Source organism: Penicillium psychrofluorescens (assembly GCF_964197705.1).
Source record: "Penicillium psychrofluorescens genome assembly, chromosome: 6".
Lineage (NCBI taxonomy): Eukaryota > Fungi > Ascomycota > Eurotiomycetes > Eurotiales > Aspergillaceae > Penicillium > Penicillium psychrofluorescens.
In genome coordinates, this window is record NC_133444.1 from 2738208 (window position 1) to 2759379 (window position 21172).

At 52.3% G+C, this 21172-nt stretch overlaps 10 protein-coding genes across 10 annotated transcripts; 5 read left to right on the top strand and 5 right to left on the bottom strand.

The window, feature by feature from the left end:
• Nucleotides 1-546: 546 nt before the first annotated feature.
• Nucleotides 547-1549, top strand: PFLUO_LOCUS9499 (uncharacterized protein; the record flags this gene model as incomplete). Its single annotated transcript, XM_073787334.1, has 5 exons — nucleotides 547-688; nucleotides 741-780; nucleotides 830-908; nucleotides 967-1357; nucleotides 1416-1549. The coding sequence occupies 5 exons, from the start codon at nucleotides 547-549 to the stop codon at nucleotides 1547-1549; spliced, it is 786 nt and encodes a 261-aa protein (XP_073643499.1).
• A 197-nt stretch (nucleotides 1550-1746) lies between these two features.
• Nucleotides 1747-2516, top strand: PFLUO_LOCUS9500 (uncharacterized protein; the record flags this gene model as incomplete). The annotated part of the gene is made up of 3 exons (XM_073787335.1): nucleotides 1747-1909; nucleotides 2075-2381; nucleotides 2435-2516. The coding sequence occupies 3 exons, from the start codon at nucleotides 1747-1749 to the stop codon at nucleotides 2514-2516; spliced, it is 552 nt and encodes a 183-aa protein (XP_073643500.1).
• A 480-nt stretch (nucleotides 2517-2996) lies between these two features.
• On the bottom strand, nucleotides 2997-4436 carry PFLUO_LOCUS9501 (uncharacterized protein; the record flags this gene model as incomplete). Its single annotated transcript, XM_073787336.1, has 1 exon — nucleotides 2997-4436. One exon carries the CDS (start codon nucleotides 4434-4436, stop codon nucleotides 2997-2999), a length of 1440 nt encoding a protein of 479 aa, XP_073643501.1.
• An 871-nt stretch (nucleotides 4437-5307) lies between these two features.
• PFLUO_LOCUS9502 (uncharacterized protein) lies at nucleotides 5308-6012 on the bottom strand (the record flags this gene model as incomplete). Its single annotated transcript, XM_073787337.1, has 1 exon — nucleotides 5308-6012. One exon carries the CDS (start codon nucleotides 6010-6012, stop codon nucleotides 5308-5310), a length of 705 nt encoding a protein of 234 aa, XP_073643502.1.
• Nucleotides 6013-7084: 1072 nt separating this feature from the next.
• On the top strand, nucleotides 7085-8800 carry PFLUO_LOCUS9503 (uncharacterized protein; the record flags this gene model as incomplete). The annotated part of the gene is made up of 2 exons (XM_073787338.1): nucleotides 7085-7286; nucleotides 7350-8800. 2 exons carry the CDS (start codon nucleotides 7085-7087, stop codon nucleotides 8798-8800), a joined length of 1653 nt encoding a protein of 550 aa, XP_073643503.1.
• Nucleotides 8801-9140: 340 nt separating this feature from the next.
• PFLUO_LOCUS9504 (uncharacterized protein) lies at nucleotides 9141-9638 on the bottom strand (the record flags this gene model as incomplete). Its single annotated transcript, XM_073787339.1, has 1 exon — nucleotides 9141-9638. The coding sequence occupies one exon, from the start codon at nucleotides 9636-9638 to the stop codon at nucleotides 9141-9143; it is 498 nt and encodes a 165-aa protein (XP_073643504.1).
• A 780-nt stretch (nucleotides 9639-10418) lies between these two features.
• PFLUO_LOCUS9505 (uncharacterized protein) lies at nucleotides 10419-12741 on the top strand (the record flags this gene model as incomplete). The annotated part of the gene is made up of 3 exons (XM_073787340.1): nucleotides 10419-11074; nucleotides 11127-11837; nucleotides 11883-12741. The coding sequence occupies 3 exons, from the start codon at nucleotides 10419-10421 to the stop codon at nucleotides 12739-12741; spliced, it is 2226 nt and encodes a 741-aa protein (XP_073643505.1).
• A 304-nt stretch (nucleotides 12742-13045) lies between these two features.
• On the bottom strand, nucleotides 13046-14931 carry PFLUO_LOCUS9506 (thiamine biosynthetic bifunctional enzyme; the record flags this gene model as incomplete). Its single annotated transcript, XM_073787341.1, has 7 exons — nucleotides 13046-13300; nucleotides 13365-13465; nucleotides 13514-13890; nucleotides 13945-14355; nucleotides 14406-14541; nucleotides 14596-14772; nucleotides 14832-14931. 7 exons carry the CDS (start codon nucleotides 14929-14931, stop codon nucleotides 13046-13048), a joined length of 1557 nt encoding a protein of 518 aa, XP_073643506.1.
• A 1035-nt stretch (nucleotides 14932-15966) lies between these two features.
• PFLUO_LOCUS9507 (eukaryotic translation initiation factor 5) lies at nucleotides 15967-17232 on the top strand (the record flags this gene model as incomplete). Its single annotated transcript, XM_073787342.1, has 1 exon — nucleotides 15967-17232. The coding sequence occupies one exon, from the start codon at nucleotides 15967-15969 to the stop codon at nucleotides 17230-17232; it is 1266 nt and encodes a 421-aa protein (XP_073643507.1).
• A 330-nt stretch (nucleotides 17233-17562) lies between these two features.
• On the bottom strand, nucleotides 17563-21110 carry PFLUO_LOCUS9508 (uncharacterized protein; the record flags this gene model as incomplete). The annotated part of the gene is made up of 2 exons (XM_073787343.1): nucleotides 17563-21015; nucleotides 21075-21110. 2 exons carry the CDS (start codon nucleotides 21108-21110, stop codon nucleotides 17563-17565), a joined length of 3489 nt encoding a protein of 1162 aa, XP_073643508.1.
• Between the last annotated feature and the right edge of the window lie 62 nt (nucleotides 21111-21172).

Genomic DNA, 21172 nt, shown 5'->3' on the forward strand with positions numbered 1-21172 from the left:
ACCCACCAGAGGATCAGATGAATCCGTCACTGGATGTGGATACACGCAGTCCGGACGAAGTGGGAGGGATTTTGGTTGCCCGCGCTTCCCGCTGGTGGCCTCGCAAAGTCGAGGGCTGTACATAACAAGATGATTCGATGGGGGTGCGACAGCGTGTATCCACTGCATGAGGGGAACATGCCCAACTGAGACATCCATTAGGCCTTAGTGAGAGGAGGATAGCGCATCCAACTGGAAGGATCATCATGGACCCGATCCTGTCGAAAACCCCAATCAAACAAACAGACTTCAGAGATCGGTATCGAGTATAGATGGGGGCTCGGATCCTCGATCTATCGGTCGGTCGGCAGACGCATGCACGACTGACAGCTGACGGGACTAATCATATAAGGTTATCTATCTTGTGACCGGAGAACATTCACGCTGTTCTTGTTCGGGGATCCGGGCCTGATCCACCTTCCCTTTCCTCCCCGGATCAATCACTCCCCCACATCTTCTCATCCACCCTTCTCTCTCTCTCTCCAGGAACACCACCACCCATCCAGCATGACGTCCATTGGCACCCCCCAGTCCAGCGAGGATGATTGCGCAAAGCCCTACGACCAATTCATCCTGTTCGGGGACTCGATCACCCAGATGGCCTGCAACCAGGAGAATGGCTTTGCGTGGCATGCCGCCCTGCAAGAAGGTCAGTCTCACTGTGGATGGTGGAGAAGACCTGCGAGTTAACACCCGCACAGCATACAGTCGCAAGCTCGACGTCGTCAACCGAGGACTGGCGTGAGCATGCGCAATGCCCAACGAGCGCTCCCACACTGACATGAAGCAGAGGTTACACCACCGCCCACGCCATCAAGATCTTCCACAAATTCTTCCCCGCCCCGCAGACAGCCAACGTGCGGCTGATGGTGCGCATCTATCTCATCGAGTCAAAATTGGATTGTAGTTAACTTGTTTTCACGCCAGACCATCTTCTTCGGCGCCAACGACGCCTGTGTCCCCGGTCACGACCAGCATGTTCCACTGGACCAGTACAAGGAGAACCTGAAGAAGATCATCCAACACCCCGCCACCAAGGCCCAGAACCCCCGGATTATCCTGCTGACCCCGCCGCCCGTCAATGAGTACCAGCTGGAAGGCTTTGATGCCTCCAAGAACACACCGCACCCCAGCCGAACCGCAGCCTACACCAAGCTCTACGCAACCGCGGCGCATGAAGTCGGAGCCGAGCTAGGCGTTCCTGTGGCTGATCTGTGGACTGCGTTTATGAAGGCAACAGGTTGGCAGGACGGACAGCCCTTGATCGGATCGCGGGATGCGCCGAATAACGCGAAGCTAGAGACATTATTTACAGATGGTACGTGGAAAAGGATTTTAGGCCATTGTAATATTTGCTAATTGCTTACTCTTTTCAGGACTGCATCTCACTCCGGACGGGTATCGCATTGTCCACGACACGGTGATGCAGGCCATTGTGGGGAATTGGCCCGACCAGGATCCAGCGGTGCTGCCGATGGTGTTTCCATCGTGGGTAGATGCTCCCAAATAGTAGTTCACGATCAAAATATAAACATAGAGACCTGACAATGTCTGGCGCCCTGTGGCGTGCTTTTGGCCGTATAGAAAATGACGTAGACGCAGGGCCCAACCCCACACAACACCAACTATTCCCTAGGGCGCAATTACAGTAACCCCCAACAATATCCAGCTCATTTGTCTTCGGCCTTTCAAGGGATCCGGAGAAATATGGGTGGAGTCCCATCGGTCCCGGCGGACCCTAGTCGAAAGGTCCAGGCCATCAGCGCCGGCTTTTCGAGAACAGGCACTCTGTCCATGTCCCTCGCGCTCGAGAAGCTTCTTGACGGACCAGTTTGTCACGGCGGATCCCAGATGTTTGGTCGTGAAGACGGTAAGATGCCACAAATCACTCGACTATAATCAAAACACTTTCTTTTCCTGCCCTTGACGAGTCTGGCCATATCTCTTAGTCGCCAGGGTGACCGACAAACTAGATGCTTTTGATACACGGCTTGAACTGACGAAGATTGCATTTTGACTCGTTGCTTGTGATTAGAATACGTGAAGAAATGGATCGATGTGTACCGGTGCCGGCATGACAAGCCGCGGTTGATGAAAAAGCTGGCCGACGTGACGCGAGGCTTTGTGGCGATCACCGATGCCCCAGGAAATCAGTTTATTCTCGAGTTGCAAGAGCTGTACCCAGACGCCAACGTGATCGATGTGCACCGTGACATAGCCAAGTGGTCGGTGAGCCACGATAGCATCGTCCAGCACACCAGTTCCTGGTGGGTGCGCTATTTCCTTGCGCCGATGCCGGGCTGGCGCTGGATCCCGACCCTTTTTGATTATATGGATGAGAGGTAAGCAAAACAGTTGGCGGCCGGATAGGTCTGGATTGATAGCCGGTTCGCAGGTCGTTTGAGCTCATGGACGGCCGAGAAGTGGAGTCTCCTGGTGAATATATCTCTGAAGAAAATACTGTTCGTGGCAGCTAGCTAATCTGGCTATTGACTATGAAGAACTCCTAGAATACCACCATCAATATGTTAGGGATACTGTCAGCAAAGACAAGTTGTTCACTATCCAGTTGACGGACGGATGGGGTCCACTCTGTAAGATTTTGGATAAGCCCTTGCCATCGGAGCCTTTTCCCTGGGCGAATGATCAAAGTGCGATCGATAGACTCGTGAAAACCATTGAATTCAAGACGGCGTTGGTTTGGCTATGTATCTTCATGTCTATCGCGTTGGGAATGCTGGGCTTTTCGAAAGTTATTTTCTTTTCTGCGAACACATCGCGGTAAAAGTTGAACATGACGCGAGCCCGTACTCGCATTATTGTCGATTTAATGGTGTCAGAATTGTTTCGAAAGCCTGACTCTCAAGAGTGAAGTAAATATCGTATTTAGCCACTATACACAGCGATCTTATTCCCAGATCCTGCCATTCTCCTGTTGAAACTGCAAGCTCTACTATTCAATTGTCCCCTTTCTTGTAAGCCGGGGGCGCCTCCGGGAGTCCTGTAGGCGGATTCTGTGTCGAAGACGAAGGTGACAGTGAGGTGACGTTGGGCGTGCCATCAAGTTTGCTCTTCTCGCTTTTCACATAAGCCGGTGGTGCCTCGGAGAGTTCTGCGGGCTGATTTTGTGTCGAAGATGAGGGTGGCAGCAATTTGACGTAGTGTGTGCCATCAAGCTTGATCTTCTCCCCTGCCATCACTCCATGTAACTCCCATGATAACTGATACTGATGCGAGATATTGTACGTGGTGAAGCTAGGGTAAAGTTTCGTCCCATGACGTTGTGTCGCTATTTTCCTGATTGCTGCACGGCTCAAAGTGAAGTTCACAATCTTCCCAATGTCGACGGTTTCGGGATTCTTGTTCGTATCTACAGCCACCACAAGGGGTACTTGGATTTTTGCATCAAGTGAAGCCACCGTATCTTCGGCGATGACGTCTATGGCTTTGCGGGCGACTGTGAATCTCTCTGTCTTCATTGGGAGCTCTGTGGTAGGTTTGATGCGTACGACTAGGTACTCGATTGTGAAGTTCTGGGGTACTTCGCGGATGATATCGCTTGTAGAATTCCAGATAGGCTCGAGACCAACGTTCAAAGGGACGGGGTTTTCGTTGTCTAGCTGCAAAACAGTCGGGACATCGAAATGAAATTTGAGCATGAGCCGGGGTACTTTAGACGAGCCAAGAAACTGTTGGGTTTTTTGGGACAAAGAAAGCTTAGTGTCTTCCATGCCGGGAATGAGCCGCTGGGAGGAGATCTGCTTGGAGGTTGTGTACCTCTTCAACGGAAAGTCCATCATGGGAGGTCCTGGAGAGAAATACTCGACTCGCAGCGGCATGATCGCCTCGTGGCATTCGGTTGTGTACTGCCTTGAGAAGAAAGCTTTACGTTGAGTAACGAACTGAAACTTTGCTTGAAGATAGTACTCGACAAAGCCGCCTATCGTTTTGTTGCCCGCCTGGAAGCTCGATGGGATTGCCTGTGCAGCAACTGCATCAGAGCTTAGCTCCAGAAAACTCCGCTTTTGTTTAATATCTGAAGTAGCAATAGCCTGTGGATCAAGGTATTCTGGGATGGTGATAGCGAAAGGCCATGATGCGCCGCTGCTGTCAGATTGAATATCCAGAGGCTGGTCCGAGTACAGACTTTGGGTTGTCTGGCGTGGACTAAAGAATCTACATCGGTTGACGAACACTTTCCTTGTATATCCCGCACTTTGGGACACCTTCGATTCGGATTGACCATGCAGAGATATGGTGGCCTCAGCACTAGTGCTGATGGTCGGTATCGACCGGTGAATGCAACCACTGACAATATCACCGGGGCTGTACGATTTCTTGCCACCTTCGAGGCGGATTCCCAATTCTGGCCCAGAGACGAGGACTTGTGCCGGCATGCTGTGACCTAGGTGGTGTGGGAGATATCATCCAAATGTTCAAATGATTCTTACGAAGTTCAGTAGGAGGATAGATTGCAGTTGGATAAAATAATTAAATGTTTCGGTCCTGTGAAATGTCAAGTTGTAAGAAGATTAATAAAAGGGCAGCACTTTGCGCCCGACGCGAATGTGAGGCTGACATTTAGCGTGCCTATGATGTAACTGGTCTTTAATCCCTGCTGAACTGTATCGTGTTATGTATTTTATGGCAGTGCATTGGAAGAAGCCCGCGCACGGATGTCAGGCGCGGAGCAGCCTCATGTAAAATACATGCTACATAAGTACTAGTAGGTCTAAAAGACGTCATGTAGAGTACAAGATCGACAGCTCGTCTCTATTTAGGCGGCCGTGTATATGGGCAATCGTCGCGAGAGGGCCAAATTGAGTAAGTATTGAAAGGCCCGCTGTTGACGGGGTAGGTATTTTGCAAGATCTACTCCGCTGCGGGCTGGAAAAGCGGCCTCAGTCACCCCAACCCCCATAAAATGCAGCCCGCGGGCTCATCTCCGTGCAACATTTTCCCTTTTGCATCGCCCTTATTTCTCCTTTCAACAAAATTGCACCTTCTTCTCATCTTCCTTTGTCTTAGCTCTGGAGGATCTCTAAAAGATTCCGCCCAAATAGACACTTGATCACAAGACTAGCGTCTACTTTCTTAGCCGAAGCCGAGAGGATCGAGGATTCTTAGACTAATGACCTTAAGGCAGGGAGTTATTGGCCGTGAACTAGGTAGAGAATTGGCCGTAAAGAAGCAAGTCGCAATTAAGTTAGTTTTCTACTTGTACTCGACTTGTCACTTAAAACTAAGAAGTATAATTTTCTGGGCACTTCAGTTTTCCGATACTGCCTCGAACGTTACCTCCACAGAACCCCTGAATTCGATATCCTGTGGTGTCAGGTCAATGACCGGGCCTCCTTCGGGAGAAACAGAATATCCCATTCCGGCAGTGGGAACGAACGTTCTGGCCGACTGCAGGGTTCTGCCGTGCGATACCTGACCCTCATCTGTGATATGCACCGCAACCACCTTCTGGCCGACGACTTCGGCGTAATCATTTGCCTTCTGGATAGCATCATACATCGCCAGATTGCGTGACTCGGAGCCTAGCGCCTTCTTGGTTTCATCGGTCAGGTGCCAGTCAATCTTGTCGATTTCTATCTTGGGATATGTAGCTAGCTGGCTAACCACTTCGCCAAGCGTGACAAAGTTGCGGAAAATGGCTTGGAATGAGGAATGAGCGTGGTAGACCCGGGGCAGTGGTTTATTATCATGATCGAGGGGCACTGTGGACCGGGTGCTGAGCAGCGTGTTGGAGAATTTGGTCACCGGGGCTTGCGCAGTTGCGAGACCTTCCTCGGTTTTGGGCGACAGCTCTTTGAAAATCTGGTGGACCTGGTTGGACGCCAATCCGACCTCCTTTGACACAAGCTCCTGATGCGGTCCCTCCGATCTCACAGACACTCTGAGTAAACATCGTTCTGGGGAGCGGCTGATAGTCGAACTGCCCGACACTGTAATCTTGAGGGGAGCCATCTTGGCGGGCTGGGCTAGAAATGTGAAAGTATGGGGCTGTAGAGATATTGAACTAACGTTCCCCTCCAAGAGGCTCTCACTGCTTACGCAAGCTGAAATTTCAACTAACTAGTTCGTCTCCAGATATCTTACGGTACTCTACATGCAACCATAGTGGGGGTTGTCCGCTCTTGTCAGGCGCTAGTAACGAATGACAGTCGTAAAAGAGCAGTCATCGGAATAAACAAAAATCATGTGCCTCCTACCAAAGTCAATTATCTGCAGCACTAGTGCGGCTTTCTTTTGATACACAGTAAAAAGTGGACGAAGGATAGCTACGTGCAGAAGGAGGAATGAGCGGGCGGCGAACTTGCTAGGCCTTCCGGCCTTCCACCCCGGGAGGTACCTTTGCCAGGAACATTGCAAACGACTCTGGAGTTTACAGTATCTTACAATGACCCATATAGCGACATGATTCAATAATTCGAGCGTGTAAATTTTAGCAAGCTTAGTATACAGGAACTCGTAGCGTTTAATAGCAGAGCATATATAAATATAGTTGTAGTAGTAGCCCCAACGTCACCGTTAGTGGAGAGCGGTCTAGAGCGGATCGGCTACAGCTCCGCATTATTCTTCATATCGTCTTGCCTGCACGGCCAAACACCATCCACACCATCTACACCACACCACACTTCTGCTTTCCCACTTACTAGCGTTTCTTCTCTTCTTGTCTTGTTAATCGGCGCCACTCTTGCTCCTCTTCTTCCTTCAAAGCTACAAAGCTACCAGCACCATCCACACTTATCGCCGTCGTCCTCCCCTTCCTCCCACTCCGCCCTCCCACCTACCCCTCCCACCGACCAAGCTTCACCAGCGGCCTAAACACACCCTGAACTCACCAGTGCATGCATTTATCTGACCTGTCAAGGCCCCTATCTTCACAGTCCGGGTGGACGACGGCTGGGCCGTTCCAGATCGAAGGAGGGAGGGGATCGTTGTGTCTGGACCAGCCCGTGGGTGAAGTGAGCTTTGGTCGGGAAAATACTGTCTCGCGGTTGTCCATCGCCACAACTCTGCAACCACCTCGGTGGCGATGGATGCACAGTATCCCTTTGCTTCCCGTGACGACATCTGGCGTGTCCTTGACGAACTCAAGGAGCTCCACGAAGCACAGTACGAGCAGGCCGAACGCATCACGCGCCTGGAGCGACGCAGAGACGAGGATGCGCGCATGAAAAGTGTCTGGGGTCCTTTGTCGCCGTTTCCTAGCTCCGTGGCCGGTCCCATTCCTACAGGTATGCAACATTTAAAAGTCCCCCAGATCCATCCAAACTGACGGCCTTCTCTTTCTGCTGCAGAACCCGCCTTTCACTCCCCTCCCGACGCTTTCAAGGGATTCGACCAAGGCCAGCACGGCATGACGAGCTCGGCAGTGGGCCTGGATGGCGACGATGAGCCCCGGCGGGGCGCATCCAGGGCCAATAGTGTGCGGTTCGATGAGAGCGCTATTCACGGGTACTATGGGCAGGCCAATCGATCCAGCACTGAGCTGCCCCTGCGGACTGGTAGCGGACTGGGAAGCCATCCGCTGACTGAACGGTCTCTCTCTCACCGGTCTGATGGAAGACAGAGTTCATCGGGTCACTCTCATCACTCGGCACGAACCAACAGCCTGGGGCTGGACACGAGCAGCAGAATGATGGGTTCGTCCTTCAGCAGCTCGCCACTGATCCCCCCTCCGGGCTTGTTTCTGCTGGGACCGGCGCCTTGCATCATTCGGTGCTGGCTGACCACGACCTTCTCGAATGATTCTCTCCTGTATGCGGCAGTCTGCTCGGGGTCCTACGTGTCTTCGTTAGGGACGTCGATGATCCGGAAGTTCGGCTTGGAGGATCTCGTTATGCACGAAAATGACCAGCAATACATCAAGCTTCCGCTGTACCTCCCCGAAGCCAGTGTTCACCAGTCTTCGTCACGCTCTGGCAGTCCTACGCCTCAGCTTCCTTCGTTGAACATTCGGTTTTTGGTCCGCGAGACAGATTTCAGCGACGACTGCATCCAGATCATCCTGGGGAGTGATGTGCTGCGGTCCCACAATGCAGATATTCTCTTCTCACAGGACAAGATCGTCATGGTTGACGAAGACCACAACAGGATTTCTATCCCGATTGTGCGCCCTGAGAAGGACTCCATGTTCAAGTCTCTGGTCACTGTTCCACTCCAGACAGAGCCACACGCCAGTAACGAGCCCAACTCTATCGGGGTGATCAACAAGCCTACAACCACCGTCCCTAAACAAACTACTTCTGCGCCCACTTCAGCCCACGCCTCAGTCAGCGAAGCCGACGAAGCCCACGGACCCCGCCTCCCAGATGCCGACCCTGTTGAGGCACCATCCACATCCGCCACATCCACCGAGTCCGCTTCTACCGCGCCTTCAACCAAGCAGGAAAACGCTGGAGTCGGCATCTGGGGCTCCTGGCGCCGCGATTCGAAGCTCGACCCCAACGCTGCCGGCGGCGCAGCAGGCAAAGCGTCCCGTGGCCGAACGATGAAAGTCCTCCGGCCAAGCAAGACACCCAACCGCCCAAGCTCAGGCTCAACTTCCGCCCCAACTAGCGCAACAATGGACCATGCTGAAGACTCAGCTCCCCACCTGCCGACCGACTCGACGCGTTATGTACCACCAGCCGGCGACGAGAATCGCTCCAGCAAGTTCTTCGCGCCAAATCCCGTCGGAGGCGCCTCGGCGTTTGGATGGCTTAATTCGGGTCAACCAGCGGGTCGCACGGCGAATGCGAAGCCCTAGATGATTCTTCTTTTCTTCCTAGGCGTGCACGCTGGATGGATGTGATGATGGACTTGTATGAATCAGACGATGGCGCTTTAGGGGTTTTTCTATTTTGTTGTTCCTGGGTTTAGGGACGGGACGGGATGGTTTTCTTTTCTATTTTCCTTTCTCTACTTCTGATACTTTTACCTTCTTCAGCCCATATGAGATGAGACACATGCTACGTATGATAGCCATAATTTCACCATGATTCTTGAGTGAGTGGTTCTGGTTAGTGTTATTGTAGGCATTTTCTACTTAACGCGATCAGACTACCCACCAGATATGAAAACGGCGTATGTAGAGGTAGGTAGACCTTTCAGATCTTCGAAAAAACACCCAGCGCAGACTTGGTGTCCTCCTTGCTCTCCTTCACCAACCCACTCACAGTCCGGAATTGCTCATTCTGCGCATCCCCCAAAATCTCAAACAGCACACTCTCACTACTGGTCACAATCGCGCCCGCATCCCTCAGTCGAGCGAGAGCGATGCCTCTTTCCTCGGGATTGATGCTGCTAACCGCATCCACCAGGATATAGACCCTGTGCCCGCGTTCCAGCAGATCGAGAGTCGTCTGCGTGACGCAGATGTGCGTCTCGATGCCGACGATGATAGCGTCCAGCTTGGGACTGTTCTTAGCCGGGAGCAGAGCGTCGATTTCGGGAGTGATCATTGAGAAGAGTGTTTTGTCTGCGTCCGCGCGGATGTGCGGCCCGCTGAGATGGCGCTGGAGCTCGGAGACCGTGTTACCGAGCTTCGTGCGGCTTTGAGTTGTTGCAAACACGGGGATCTGAAGGGCAGATGCGGCGCGCAGCATTTTCTCTGTTGTTGCGACCCTGTTTTGGTGCACATTCAGTCATGGAATCATCGAGGCCTCGGGGACGGTTGGGGTCAGAAGTACATCTTGGGGAACTCATAGATTCCGTTGCGGAATTTATCCTGGATGTCGCAGACACTACATGGATGGAATGTCAGTCTCTGGGGAGGGCCGCGTATCCTCGAGCATGGAAGGCCGTGAGAACGAGAGGTGGTGGGCCACATACAACAATGCCGGGTTTCCTGTAATAGTCAGCGCTTGTGTTTCAAATCAAATTGGAGTCTTACGGATCCGACACGCGCGTGAGACAGCAGCCATTTTGAGTGAAGAGATGCGATTGATCGCTAAGCTGTGATGGATGTGAAGTTGAAGAGAAGATGTCGGAGAATGCGGGGATAATCGGAGAATTCCGAGGGGAAGTATAGAGCCTTAGTCAGAAAGAAGTATAACCAGATGAACAGAAACATCAAATCCGGGTAATGAATTATGTCTGTGGATATGTTGACAAATCTGCTAATAAAGCCTGCGTGTTTGGAATGACAGCATAGATCGAAGGCAGACATACAGCAATCAGTTATTCTTGTTCTTGCTCAGTGTTGACTTCTTCTGCCTTCTGCCCATACCTCTTGTTCAACCTCGACAACCACCCACATTTCTCTTCTTTACTTTTCTCATCTACTGCTTTCCTTCACTTATTGAGTGCATTATTCTTCAAATTCGTCTCCACCATCCCATTCTCACCCACTTTATCCAACACCCTCCCTCAACACTGACTGCAAGATGAACACCATCGACGTCTCAGACGACCCGCAGTTCGTGAGAGATATGGCCAAGCAGAGGTCGCTCTTTCAGACTGTCCAGTCCCAGAAGGGTAAAAGACCTCGAGGAAAAAAGCCCCGAGCAGAACTAATCCTGGACTTCATGTTCCATCTCGCGATCAGCAACAACCGGCCCGGCTTTAATCTGCGAACATCCTTTGCCCCTCTTGCTTACCCTCCATGCACCGCTCCCATGAGCAGCTTGAAGCAGATCATGATCGAGGATCTTCTTATCGAAACGCATCACCGCGGCAGCTACATCATCCTCAGAACAGTCACCCCACCGCATCGAATGACTGCCATCATGGCTATTGTGGAAGACGAGCGAGATGATGTCGTTAGATTCCAGATGTACCACCAGCACGAAACTGAAAAGGCTCTTGAGGAAGGGACTGTCATGATTCTGAAAGAACCTTACTTGAAAGTTTCAGCGACTGATGGGGGCTATGCAGTTCGTGTGGATCACCTCTCGGACGTAATCTATCTCCCCAAGCACGACGAGCGGATCCCCAATTGCTGGCAGCCGAGACTTGTGGAGATCATCGTCTCTGCAAGCGAGTGGAAGGAGGCAGGGAATAGTTATTTCTACAAAGCCAACTTTTGCGAGGCCCTCGATTGGTAAGTGTCCAACGCCCTTGTCTCGCAAACAAAGACTAAACTCCATTGACAGCTACTCCGAAGCCCTCAAATGCTCCCCCAAGGCACAAGAAGAACAGGCTCTCCGGCTCAATCGCGCTCTTTGCTTCCTCAAAACCAGCCAGTTTGATTCTGCACTTGCTGAGCTCAAACCCCTGGTAGCAGCTGCACTGCCTACCGAAAAGGCTTTACTCCGCTATGCCCAAGCTCTCTACTGTCTCCAGAAATACCGCGAGTGTTGCGAGTCCCTCAAGGTTCTTCGAAAGGAATACCCAGAGAACGAAACTGCAAAGGAAATGTTCACTCGCGCTATCGAGCGAGTCGCAGAGCAGGAAAAGGGCCGGTACCGCTTCAAGCTCATGCAAGCGGAAGCGAGCAAGCTTCGTCCACCACACCTTGACCATGCTACATACGTTGGCCCGGTTGTTGTCAAGCCCTGTGCCCAGGGAGGTCGTGGTCTCTTTACCACCCAGGCAGTAAAAGCTGGAGATCTTCTTCTCTGCGAAAAAGCACTCGCGCATGCTTTTATTGACGAGCAGGCTGCGCACGGCGGCGCGGATATCACCGTGCTTATCAGTGCTGAAACAAATACTATGACCATGGGAGGACAGACGAATCTCATTACCATGGTTATCCAGAAGCTTTACCGGAATCCATCGCTAGCACCGGTGATCAATGATCTCTACCATGGATCCTACGAGACTGTCAACATTTCTCACGTTGATGGCATGCCGGTGGTTGACACGTAAGAAACCCCCGAAGATACTCACGCCATACTGACATACTTCAGATTTCTGGTTGAACGTGCCGTGACCTACAACTGCTTCGGCTGCTGCCTCTCCTCCCGCGAATACCACATGCGATTCGAGCTGATCGTCGACGATCTCAACCCGGACAAGGCCTTCCACTCCTGCGGTCTCTGGCCATTGGCATCATCCATGAACCATTCATGCAACAGCAACGCCGATCACACCTACATCGGAGACATGATGATCGTCCGGGCCAGCAAGAACATCCCACCCAACACCGAGATCACGCTCATGTACCAGACCGTCAGCCCAGACGGCAACCGCGAACTCCAGAAGCGACTCCGCCACTGGGGTTTCCAGTGCGACTGCGCCACCTGCAAAGACTTCCAGTCCACTAAGAAGAGCATCCTCGCCAAGCGCAAGAGACTGCGGGATGAGCTGTACAGGTGCTTCAAAACCACCAACGGTATGCATCGCAAGCGAATCGACACGCTCAAGATCGAGGCCCTCATCACTGCTATGGCGGAGACGTACGCCTGCCCGCCTACTGAAGTCCCGCGCTTGTTCATGTGGGCTCCTCTGTTGTGTCTGGCGCAGAAGTATGCCGACACTTACCAGCCGGCGAAGGCCATCGCGGCGGCGCTGAAGACTTTCGAGTGCCTGGGCTATGTCATTGAGGGGGGGAAGTTGCCTCACAAGCCTGGCACGCCATTGGTTGTTAAGCAATGGGGATACATGGCTAATTCTCTTGTTCAGTGCTGGGGTATTCTTTGGGGCGCTTACACTGTGCTTGCGCCTGAACTTTTGGCACAGGTTGATCAGAATGCTAGGCTCACGTACAAGATTTGTGTTGGCGAGGATGAGACCTACGAGCAGACTTATGGGAAGCGTGCGATCTGATTGGAATCTCTTTCAAGAACTTTGGTGACTTTATGGCGTGAGTAGCATGGTGGGATTTGGTTCTGATATGTAGTTGGCAAGTGCTTTCTGGCGAAATAGGCTCTGTATGAGTATCTTGAATACAATCTTGTTGAAATATGAGATCGACATTGAGGTAAGATTCTTTGATGCACTGGTCAACTTATTGTAGGGAGATCGGCGAAGTGTAGGTGAATATATAGACAGAAAATGTTTGGTCCGAGCGATTACGATAGACTCAGATATTTTGAAGCTATTTTGACATGTACATTGACTGACCAACAATCTAAACCTTCACCTCCCGCACCTTCGCCCGCCCCACAAACCAGCTATCATCTCCCTTGGCAGCTGCAGTGCGGATAGCGTACAGCTCATCAAGGAAAGTCGGCACAAAGCTGCCTGGTCCTCGAACGTACTCTTTGGAGGCGGCGTTCTCAGCTGCGATCTCGTACATGAGAATACCTGATAACACGGCGAGGAGCCTGTCGGACCGGTGAGATGTCAGGAAACAGCCGGAGATGGTACCGATGGCGCATCCGGTCTGGTAGGTTGTTAGTTATACTGGTTTTGGGGAGGAAATAGAGATAAAGAGGTCTTGGACGTACGCCGGTCACTTGGCCCAGAAGCGGGTGACCGTTCTCAACGGCAATCACCCTCTCGCCATCGCTCAGATAGTCAGTGGCTCCGGTAAGAAGAACGATATTACCTGGGTTGAGTCAGAATAAGTACTTGGGATAGTTTGAAGTTCACTTACGCTCCCGCCGAGCTAGATCCCGAGCCAGCGTCGCTTTTTGCTGGTTGTCAAGGGTGCTCGGTCCACTGTCCACACCACGCTGTTGGACCGCACTGCTTCCCCAGGCCTGCCGAATTTCGCCCTCATTACCCTTTATCAAATCGAAGTAGCCGCCCCGCATCAGGTCTCTGACGGTGTTGCGCCGAATGTGAGTTGCACCTGCACCGACTGGGTCGTAGATCACCGGGTTGCCTCGTTGGTTGTATGCCTTGATTGCCTTTAGATAATTGGAGATACTCTCACTTGTCAGCGTCCCCATGTTGATGAGAAGTGCGCCGTCAAACTGGCATAGATCCGTAGCTTCGTCGCCATATGGAGACATAATTGGAGATGCGCCGCTGAGAGGATACTCAGCGAATGCAGCGGTAGTGGAGGAAGTATATATCACTCACATGGAGAGAGCAACATTTGCCACAAAGTTGGCCACTACGAAGTTAATCATATTGTGAACGAGTGGGTGGACTTCCACCATTTTTCGAACAATACGTGGTACCTCCTCCAGCAACGCCTCTGCCTCATTTGCGCGCGGGGCATTTAGGGTCAGTGCAAACGGGGCGGGGGTTTTGATCAGCTTGGCGAACTCTTCGGCTGCGGCCTTGGGGTCGTCGGCTGCCATGATAGCACTGACTATGGCGACGCCATCGAGGCCCTTCTTAGGCGAGTGCGACTGATACATCACCCGCTGCACGTTGGTGTGGTTGATGCCGCCGATGGAGACGGTGCCCACCGAGGGCGAGTCGCTGATAGCATTCAAGATTGCCTGGGTTCCTGCAGTCCCGATCATGGACTTGGTGTTTGTTTTACTATAGGCAATAATCAGTAACGATTGGATATTCAAGGTTGGTATACATACGTTGGCGTTGCGAACATGGTCCCAACGCCGAGATAATCGGCACCATCGGCGACAGCCTTCTTGGCCTCCTCGATGGACGAGGTACTGATACCAATAATAGCATTCGGAGGAAGAAGTTTCTTGGCGTCCTTGATATCTTGATTCCGAAGTCAGTTTGCACCACACACTTCAAAGGTCAATGGCCACGCACTCATATCATCTTGACCGAGATGAACGCCCTCGGCGCCAATTGCCACCGCCACATCGACCCGGTCATTGATCAGAAGAGGGACCCCATATTTCTGGGTGATGGAATGGAGCTTTCTGGCGGTCTCGACCTGCACTCCCGTGTCGCTAGTTTTGTCTCGGTACTGGACCACGGTGACGCCTGGACCCCCACATCAGCTGGGATTTCTTTGTCGGGAAGAAACAACCCGATCTCCTCACCTCCTTTGAGAGCCTCCTCCACGACCGTGCCCAGATCCCGTTCCTTGAGGATTGCCGCGGTCGAGTCTGTGACCAGATAGAGGGACAGATCTAACGGCATAGTGTGGATTGCCGGTTAATACCGGGAACAGGTGCCGATGGTGGGGGCACAGAGAGAACGACCCTGCTCGGATTACTGTCCGTGGGCCAGAGATGCAACAACTAGAATGTCACAGTGTGAGTTTATAGACAATTAAAACCAAAGAGCGAGTGTGTGGAATACTGGAAAGTCCATACAAAGGATGGTCGAAGCGAGCCAGGGCTATCCCGCCGCCGGTGGAGCCAGACACGGTTTGGCCTCGCCGGAATGCAGAACAGAGAGGGAAGACGCAGTCGGAAAAAGACAGGACTTTGTCTAGATACTCACGACTGATATTCTCCACGTCCGAGTCACCAAGAATCATAATCCTCCCGAATCATCATACTTCATTCGCAACAAACCAATTGTTTGAACCCCAACCCGTGCCCGCTTAGCTAAGCGCGTTGTCGGCCGCTTAAAAATCCTTTCCCTCTTTCCTTTCTTTCTGTTTCTGTTCCCACTTTCCCCCATTTACCACTCCCAGGCTCATCATCTGTGACGCCTTTCCATCGACTTTTGACTGCGTTAACTGTCTCGCACAGTTCGCACTTCACATTCCCCATCAGTAGCTATTTCAGCATCGCCATCATCACTTCCATCAACCACCATCCGCCACCGGGTTTCCGACTGTTGACTCGGATTCCCCCTGCTGCATTTACGCTCGATCTCACCTGCCAGAGACAGCCACCCCGAGAGACATCTATTGCCGACTTGTCTATGTATTCGTCCTCCGTCCAAAATTTCGAACATCACCTGCCGCCGAAGCTGCAATCGTTTCGCCCGTCGAAACCTTGCAGTATACATCTCCGTTCTTGTGGCTGAACCCTTGAGGCTGCCCGTTTCCGTTGTGACCTCTTCTTGAGATCAAACCCCTTCAATAATACAGCCAAAAGCCAAAAAAGAAACTCGACCCGCATGTCTTGTTTCGTCAACAACTTTACAGCCCAAATCCCCTCCCGCTTCCTATTCCGCAAGCCTATCGTTCTCTTCTCGTGAACCTAAATTCCAACCGTCATCATGGCCACCATCAACATTCGTCGGGATATCACCGATCCCTTCTACCGCTACAAAATGGAGCGGCTGCAGTCCAAGATTGAGGGCAAGGGCAATGGTATCAAGACCGTCATTGTCAACCTGAACTCGGTTGCCCAATCCCTCAGCCGACCCGCTTCGTACGTGATCAAGTACTTCGGGTTTGAACTCGGCGCTCAGGCCAATGCCAAGCCGACCGATGACCGTTGGATCATCAACGGTGCTCACGACGCCCCCAAGCTTCAAGATTACCTGGATGGATTCATCTCCAAGTACGTACTGTGCAAGAAGTGCAAGAACCCCGAGACCGATGTCATCATCAAGGACGACAAGATCACGCTTGATTGCAAGGCCTGTGGTCAGCGCACCGATGTGGATCCGCGTCTGAAGCTGAGCACCTTCATCGTTCGGAACAACCCCAAGGGAGGGAAGAAAGACAAGAAAGACAAGAAGGCCCGTCGGGAGCGCAACAAGGAGAAATCCGCCAACGGAGACCAGGATGGCAGCCCGGGCGATAGTAACCACTCCGAGAATGGCGACGAGAACGGTGACATGGCCCCGGATGCCGACAGTGACGATGAGCTCACTCGCCGCATCAAGGCCGAGGCCAAGGCCATCGAAGCGGATAAGGAGATTGAGGACGATAAGTGGGCCGTCGACTTCTCCGAGGAGGCCGTCAAGGCCCGCGCCAGGGACCTCCCATCGGACCTCAAGCGCGCCCTCGTGCTGGAGGACGGTGACGACGAAGAGGGAGAAGGCAGCTCGCCCTACGAACAGCTGGGAAGCTGGATCATCAGTACCGCCGAGGAGAATGGCGGTGTCAACAAGGTCAGCGACGTGGACATCTACAAGAAGGCCAAGGAGCTGGGCATCGAGACCAAGCATAAGACTGTCGCGGTTCTGGCCCAGAGCGTGTTCGACGAGAAGATTGCCAAGCAGATCGAGAATCGTGCTCTCTTGCTGAAGAAGATGATCACTTCTGAGCGCCACGAGAAGGCCTTCCTCGGCGGTACCGAGCGCTTTGTCGGCCAGGACCACCCGGCCCTCCTCAGCCAGGTGCCCGCTATTCTGCTCGGCTACTACCAGAACGACATTGTGTCCGAGGAGACCCTTAAGTCATGGGGCGCCAAGGCCAGCAAAAAGTATGTCGACAGCTCTACCAGCAAGAAGGTCCGCAAGGCCGCCCAGCCTTTCCTGGAATGGCTGGAGAATGCCGAGAGCGAGGATGATAGTGAGGAAGATGACGAGTAGAGGGATTGGCAGCTCGAGATCGACTCGTTCGACTTCCACGATGCCGATGCCATCAGCCTTCTCTACCGCGTAGAAAGGTCTATCTCAATTTATTCCTTCACTTTGCTTGCCATTCTGCTGTTTTCATTACCACTACGCTCGTTTTATACGTCTTGACTTGACAGTTTTTGGGGTTATCTCCTGGTCCTACAGCTCTCTTGGACTGTAGCCAGTTTAGGTATCTTAGCTAGTTGACAAATCGCTACTCTTTTTGCCGAAGTTTTCACTCCATCATGATATCCTGTAGCGTGAAAAGACCATTTACATTGTCATGGACGATAAAGCTGGAATCTAAAACACCGCCACTGCAAACGAAACCTTCTCTCCAAAAACCTTGACCGAAAGCCCATGACTCTCACCACTTCCCACAGACACCAGATCCCGAGTAGTACCACCACCGCGCTGTTTACAGCGATGCTGCACAAACAGAAACCATGTCAAATCCGCATTCCAGGCCTCCATCGTTTGAATGGCACCTTCCACAGATTGGAGAAGCACAGGATCCTCAGGCCCGGCAGTCTGCTTGCCCCGCTGCGTGGAATCGAAGTAATACTCTGTTCCGGCAAACAACACGATCCACGAAACTACAAACTCGCAGATCTGGTCTCCCACCGCGACGGGTAGACGGACGTATGCGAGCACAGTTAGGAATAGTGACAGTAATGCGCGCCATAGGGTATGGTACGATGTGAAGGCTCGGGGACCGGCTGTTCCACCACTTGCGCTTGCGGGAGCGAGGGAGAGGGATGATAACAGTGCCGTGCTCAATTCGAGACTAGTCTCGGTAGATGAGGGCTGTGTGCCGCTCCGCTGCTGCTGCTTCTGATACCGTGCACGCCGCTCATTAGCCGCTTCAGCATCCTGGCGCACTTTTTCCCACACGCGTCGGTACAGACGCTCCCAGCGCGGGAACTCGGGTTCAATGCGCGAGGCCATGAAGTCACCTGCCCCTTTGGCCATTGCTTCAATAGCCGAGCAGGCCGCGGTGATGACGAATGTTTCTTCTTGGAAGCCGTACTGGTCTGGCTGTGATGTGGTGTCGGTGTCTGAGGTGCGTGAGATGAGGGTCTTTGAGGAAGAACCGTTGGTCAATGATGAAGGGAAGATGATTCGCGCGGCGACTGAGTTCCAGAGGTCGTTGATGAGAGGTAAGAAACTGTTCTCGTTTTGTGCGAGAACGGGGAGCACGTCGGTGAGCATTGAGAGGAGAGAGCGTCGGAGGTACGGCGATGGAGAGGAGAGGTGGGAGGGGATCGATTTGACGATGTGGAGAAGGAGGTTGTGTGTTTTACTCAGTGGCTTTTCGCTGTCTTCAGGCTCTTTTGGTGGTGGTAATGGTTCGTCAGACTCGGCTTGCTGCAGAAGCTCTTCCACGGATTCTGGCTCCTTCGGTGGTTGTTTGTAGGTTTCGGACCAGGGCTGTTTTGGATGTGAGACTTTCCCCTCTGAGTCGGCCAGCTCTTCTTCAGCGTGCTTCGCTCGCTTGGATTTCCTGTCGGCAATGTCCTTGGCAATAGTAGAGATAGCTAGCCGCTGGTACAACGACTTGCGACGATTGTAGGAGCTGTTGTCTCTGCCGTCGTCAATAGTTAACAGGGATTGCTTCTTGGCCCCCTCTTCAACTATGCTGCCCAAAGTCTTGAACATCATCTCCACAAGCTTTGGATAGCCGTGATAGAGATCCAAGATTCCGAATATTGAGTCGACTAGGTCATCCAGATATGGAACAAGTCGCCCACCACACAGTTTGACCATCATAAACAGAACCTGTGGCGGGTATGGCGACACGTCAAACGTGTTAAGCTTCAGAGCTACCGAGTTAACCAGATAATCCACATTCTCAATGATCATTGAACTTGTGTCGGCATAGTTGCACGCAGTCGTCAAAACGTTCAGGCAGGTCATGGCATGCTGTTGGAGATTGGAGTTGCTGGATGCGAGCAGTTGCAGTGTTGGGTATAAAGCATCCATGAGCTCAGGCCGGAATACTTCGCCGAGCTGCTGGGCCTGAAGGGCAATGGCCTCTAGTGCTAGCGCTGATATACGCCAGTCTTGAGATGTGCCGGCTGACTGTTCGTTCAATATTGTTAAAGAGGTGTAATACAGCTCTTCAATCATACTTGAGCGTGCAGACAGTGAGGGTTGCTGCTCTACATGGTCGAGAGACACAAAGTCGTCAAATCCAGCAGAAAAGTGCGAATTATCTCTCAGGAATGTCAAGGACAGCCAGAATGGAGCAATGACGGATTCATCGGATAAAGCATGCACGCGGTTGACGATTGACCGTGTTATATCATTTCCAGAACCCGAACTGTTTAGCGTGATGATCATCGAGCGTAGGTCTTTCAAAGTTTGCTGCTGGCTCGTGTGCGTCATCAATACAGGTGGGAAACTTCTAGTTTCGCCACTCAATTGAAGCACCTCAAGGTTGAGATCACCCGGCGATGCCAAAGGTTGTAGGGCATTGTTGCTCTTGATTGCCGCCCCAACACTGTCGCATAACCCCGACGCCAGGCTACTGGTGAGCAAGTCTGATCCTGACTGAACCTGAGACAAGACTTGAAAGGCTGTTGATATTTGTCGAACTCCCCATTGTTTCGCTGTCTCATCATTGCTGTGCATGATCCGCGGGAAAGAGGTCAGCCACGTGTGGAGTGATTCTTTGAGGGACTCGAGCACAGGCGGATAGACCGTGGCCAGGTGGACCAGCGTCGTGAATGCTTTATTGGGCGATAGGTCCCCCTGATCCGCCAGAACTACAACCGTTTGCACCATCAAGGAGATGGCGTCGGCAAGGGTGACCTGGCACTCCTCAATGACCATCAAGCAGAGATTCAATAAAGCGGCCTGCACTTCGGGACGTTCATGACGTCGAACCTGAATGGCATTGGCTAATGCCAGTTTGATTTGGGTCGTCGTTGCCTTCAACCAAGAACCATCCAGAACCAGCTTATCATCCTCTGGCGGAATTGAGACGGCGTTTGTCGTGGCGGTGGCAACACAGTCATTGAGCACGGCCCGAACCAATTCGGTAAAAATCTCAAGACATGTCTGGAGCAGCTTGTACGATCGCCGAGCTTGCGTAGTTGGCTTGAGTACTTTCGTCAGTGCTGAAACAGTACGTGGCATGATACTGGCCAGCACGACGCGATCCGTAATGCGAGCGTACAGGGCTTGCAGGGATCTGGCAGCCGCCAAGCAGGCCTCGTCCGATCTCTCATCAACCAGCCCCTCGAGTAAGATATAAACCGTTTGATCAACAACCGTAGCGGTGCCGATTTCATGGAAAATCGTCTGCTCCGCTACCGACCCCTCCAACACATTAAATATCGTCCTCAGACAGTTAAACCCGGCAATGGCCAGCTCTTCCGATGCTTCTGGTTTTAGAGGTTCCTTCCCATCACCATGACTTGGCGAACCTCCAATTATAAGCGTTAACAGGATGATCAACTGCTTGCCTAATGCTGGAGACATGCGTTGCTGCCAGCCATCGGCCACCAAGATTTGCAAACAATTCACTGCGGATTCCAGACATCGCGCAGATAACCTCTTCGTATCATTGAAGATATGAGTGAGCGGAAAAAATGCGTATTCTGCTAGCTTTTCGTCGAGGGCATTCTTTGCAGCGAATTGCTTCAAAACCTTGTGTACCGGTTCGACGGCCTGGAACACCTCCGCTGCTGTGGCTTGATTTCCACGGAATTTGAGGCCTATCGAGCTGAGTTCGACGCATGGTTCACGCAGCTATAGACACATTAGAATCCAAGGCTATGTTCAGTTGATCGCGTAGTAGAATCGCGCACCTTTCCGAATGTTTCTTGCCGCTGAGTGTTGTCCATTGCAACAGTACTCAACCGCCTGACGGCGATGCAGAAAAATCACTTTTGGCAAACTCCGCCAG